Below are 3,489 nucleotides of genomic sequence, written 5' to 3'. Positions count from 1 at the left end.
TAGGATTAGAGATACCTAGAAGAGATGAAATCAGAGTTAAGGTGGGAAAGAACTGGTTTTTAGGAAAGATGGTTTAATTTTAATTGTCTTGAATTTGAGGGTGAAAATGTGAATTAAGAGGTCAGGTAGAATGCCATAAAATCCCACCTACCTGAAGAGGGAGACTGGAAGATCATAGTCCAAGGCTAGTCGAGGCAGAAACAAGAGACCCTAACTGAAAAAAGACTAAAAGCAAAAATATTGGGGACATTGCTCAAATGATGGGTGGAACACTTGCATAGCCAGTGTGAGGCCCTGAGTTCAGATGTGAATTAGGAATGCTGATTTGGAAATGTTGAATCAACTGAGGAGAAATTTCAGAGCTGGAATATAGCTTTGGAAATGTTTTTGTAGAGGTTATAATTGAAGAAATAATAATAGAAGGCCTTTAGCAGGTCAAGATGATCAACTCTTTTAGAATGCTAACTGTAAGACTTGGTCAGAGAGGTAACAAAAGCATTAGGGCATTATGTTGCTGTGCATCTACACTTCCACAATATCAAGAAGGAAGAGGTAGTTGGGCACATTATCTCCACATCTGTGATCCAAACTATTTGGGAGGCAGAGATGGAGGAATCATAGCTTCAGACCAACCTAGGCAAAAAAAGATTCTCAGATCCTATTGCAATGAATGATTGGACATAGTGACACACATCTGTCATCCTATTTTGATGCAAAATGTAAAGTAGGGTCTCGGTTTCTGTCAATCCGGGCAAGCACAGCACCTTAAACCTATAATCCTAGCTACTTGGGAGAGAAACAGATGGGGGTTACTGGCCTGGGCCAAAATATTCACGAAACCTTACCTCAACCAATCACTGGGCACAATGGCTACCATCTGATATCCCAAATACAGGCGAAGTATACAAATGGCTGGGTCCAGTGGTGCATGTGGTTATTACCCAGTAACACAGGGAAGCACAAGTAGAAGAGGAATGAGATTCTCCTAGGCCCTAGCTTGAGCATAAAACAATATCCTCCCATCCCTCCCCCAAAAAATAATCACAGGCCAGGTCTTGTGGCTCATGCCTGTAATCCTACTACTCAGGAGGCTGAGATCTGAGGATTGCAATTCAAAGCCAGCTGGGGCAGGAAAGTCCATGAGACTTTCCATCTCCAATTAACCACCAGGAACCTGGAAGTGGTGCTGTGGCTCAAGTGGTAAAGCACTTACCTTGAGCTGAAGAGCTCAGGGATAGCACCCAGATCCAGAGTTCAAGCCCCATAACTAACAAGAATAACAACAAAAAATCATAGTACCAAGCGCTGGTGGCTCATTATTGTAATCCTACTCACCCAGGAAGCTGAGATGAGAGGATTATGGTTCAAAGCCAGCCTGGGAGGGAAAAGTCTAAGACTTATCTGCAATTAACCAACAAAAGCCTAAAGTGGGGCTGTGGCTCAAGTGCTAGTCAAGTGGGGCCTTGAGGTTAACTTGTAGTAGTAAATAAAATTACTTTCTGTTTAAATGCATTTCTACATAATGTGTGTTTCTCTTCATGTTTTTATAGCATGCTTTAAAGAATGGTGACATTTGTGAAACTCCAGATAAGCCAAAAAGCACCCCAAGAAGAAAACCCATTAAGAAGAATAAAAGTCAAAGGAAGAATAACACAACTCCCTTGAAACAGGTTATTATATTTTAAATTTATTTACAGATAGGATATTGTTGTTTATAGCCTAAGCTAGCCCAAAACTAAATAGCCCTATTGATCACAAACTTCATCCTCTCAAGTGATTGGACTACAGATATATGCCACAAGAAACAGAATTTTATATTTTGTCAGTCTTGGGGCTTGAATTCAGGGCCTGGGCACTGTCTGTGAACTCTTGCTCAAGGCTAGTGCTCTACCATTTTGAGCCACTGCTCCACTTCTGATTTTATGGTGGCTAACTGGAGATAAGAGTCTCATAGAGGGCTGGGAAGGTAGCTCAGTGGTAGAGTGCTTGCCTTGCATGCATGAGGCTCTCAGCACCATATAAAGCAGAAAAGCCAGACGTGGCACTGTGGTTTAAGTGGTAGAGTACTAGCCTTGAGCTGAAGAGCTGAGGGACAGCGCCCAGGCCCAGAGTTCAGGCCCCATAATTAGCCCCCTCCCCTCAAAAAAAAAAAGAGCCTGATAGATTTTCACAGATTTTGCTCAGGCTGACTTTGAACCTCAGTCTTCAGATCTCAGCCTCCTGAGTAGTTAGGATTACATGCATGAGCCACCAATTCCTGGCATGAAATACATTTTACTTATTTCCAAGCTTTACCAACATCCATATCTCTACTTCCTAGAGCTTAAACCTTTAAAATAGGGTCAAGAATCTTTTATAACACTATTACAGGCCATTAAAAGTGATAAATATAGGGAGTTGAACTGTTTGTAGCCAAGAAGCATATGTGAGCCAGGCACTGGTGGCTACCGGCTGTAGTACTGGCTATTCAAGAGGCTGAGATCTGAGGATCACAATTCAGAGATAGCCTGGGCAGAAAAGTTCATGAGATTCTTGTCCAATTGACCAACAAAAAGCCAGAATTGGAGTTACAACTCAAATGGTAGAGCACCAACTTTGAATGGAAAAAGCCTAGTGTGAGCAAGAGCCCCTTAGTTTAAGGCACACACACAAGGGGCTGGGAAGGTGGTTCAGTGGTGGAATGCTAGCCTTACATGCATGAGGCCCTGGGTTCGATTCCTCAGCACCACATAAGCAGAAAAAGTCGGAAGTGGGGCTAACGCTCAAGTGGTATAGTGCTAGCCTTCAGCTGAAGAGCTGAGGGACAGTGCCCAGGCCCAGCTTTCAGGCCCCACAACCAACCAAAAAAAAAAAAAAAGAAACGTGTCTGTTCTATTGTGTACCAAATGATTTCATGGGCCTTAATCTTCAAAGCCTGGATGTTGCCCAGTCTTTTTTAAAACATTGAGGTTTAACTTCAGAGGGTCCTCTTTTTTCTTTTTGCAGTACTAGAAATTTAATCCATAGCTCGTACATGCTAGGGGATTGCTCTACCACTAAGCTTCATCACTGTCTTTTCTTTTGGGGAGAACATATCACCAAGTTGCCCAGGCTGGCATCAGATTGAATCCTTCAGCCTCACTCAGCCACTTGAGTAACTGCACCACTATGTCTGGCATTGCATCGTCTTTTTTTTCTTTTTTTTTTTTAGGAGGGTCTTGTTATATAGCTGTGGGGGCCTCCAAATTGCTACATAGCGGAGCTGGTCCCAAACTTAGGGTCTTTCTGCCTCAGCTCTCTCAAGTGCTGGAATTACAAGTATGTAGTCTAGCTAATTTTTTTTTTTTTTTTTGGGTCAGTTGTGGGGCTTCAACTCTGGGCCTGAATGATGTCCCTGAGCTCTTCAGCTCAAGGCAAGCACTCTACCACTTGAGCCATGATGCCATTTCTGGTTTTCCAGTGGTTAATTGAAGGGAGATAAGAGTCTCACAGACTTTCCTTGCCTGGGTT

The 3,489-nt window shown here is 42.8% G+C and overlaps 1 protein-coding gene across 3 annotated transcripts in view; it reads left to right on the top strand.

The window, feature by feature from the left end:
• Positions 1 to 3,489, top strand: part of LOC105985379 (survival motor neuron protein-like) — a 17,887-nt gene that overhangs the window by 4,750 nt on the left and 9,648 nt on the right. For all 3 annotated transcript variants that reach the window (XM_013015902.1, XM_013015901.1, XM_013015900.1), the window contains exon 2: positions 1,551 to 1,670. In XM_013015902.1, the coding sequence (XP_012871356.1) occupies positions 1,551 to 1,670 (120 nt within the window). The remainder of the gene's footprint in view (positions 1 to 1,550; positions 1,671 to 3,489) is intronic.

This window comes from Dipodomys ordii, unplaced genomic scaffold (assembly GCF_000151885.1).
Source record: "Dipodomys ordii isolate 6190 unplaced genomic scaffold, Dord_2.0 Scaffold28, whole genome shotgun sequence".
In the NCBI taxonomy this organism is placed as follows: domain Eukaryota; kingdom Metazoa; phylum Chordata; class Mammalia; order Rodentia; family Heteromyidae; genus Dipodomys; species Dipodomys ordii.
Note: the sequence above shows the minus strand (reverse complement) of the source record. Positions and strands in the feature narration are given on the sequence as shown.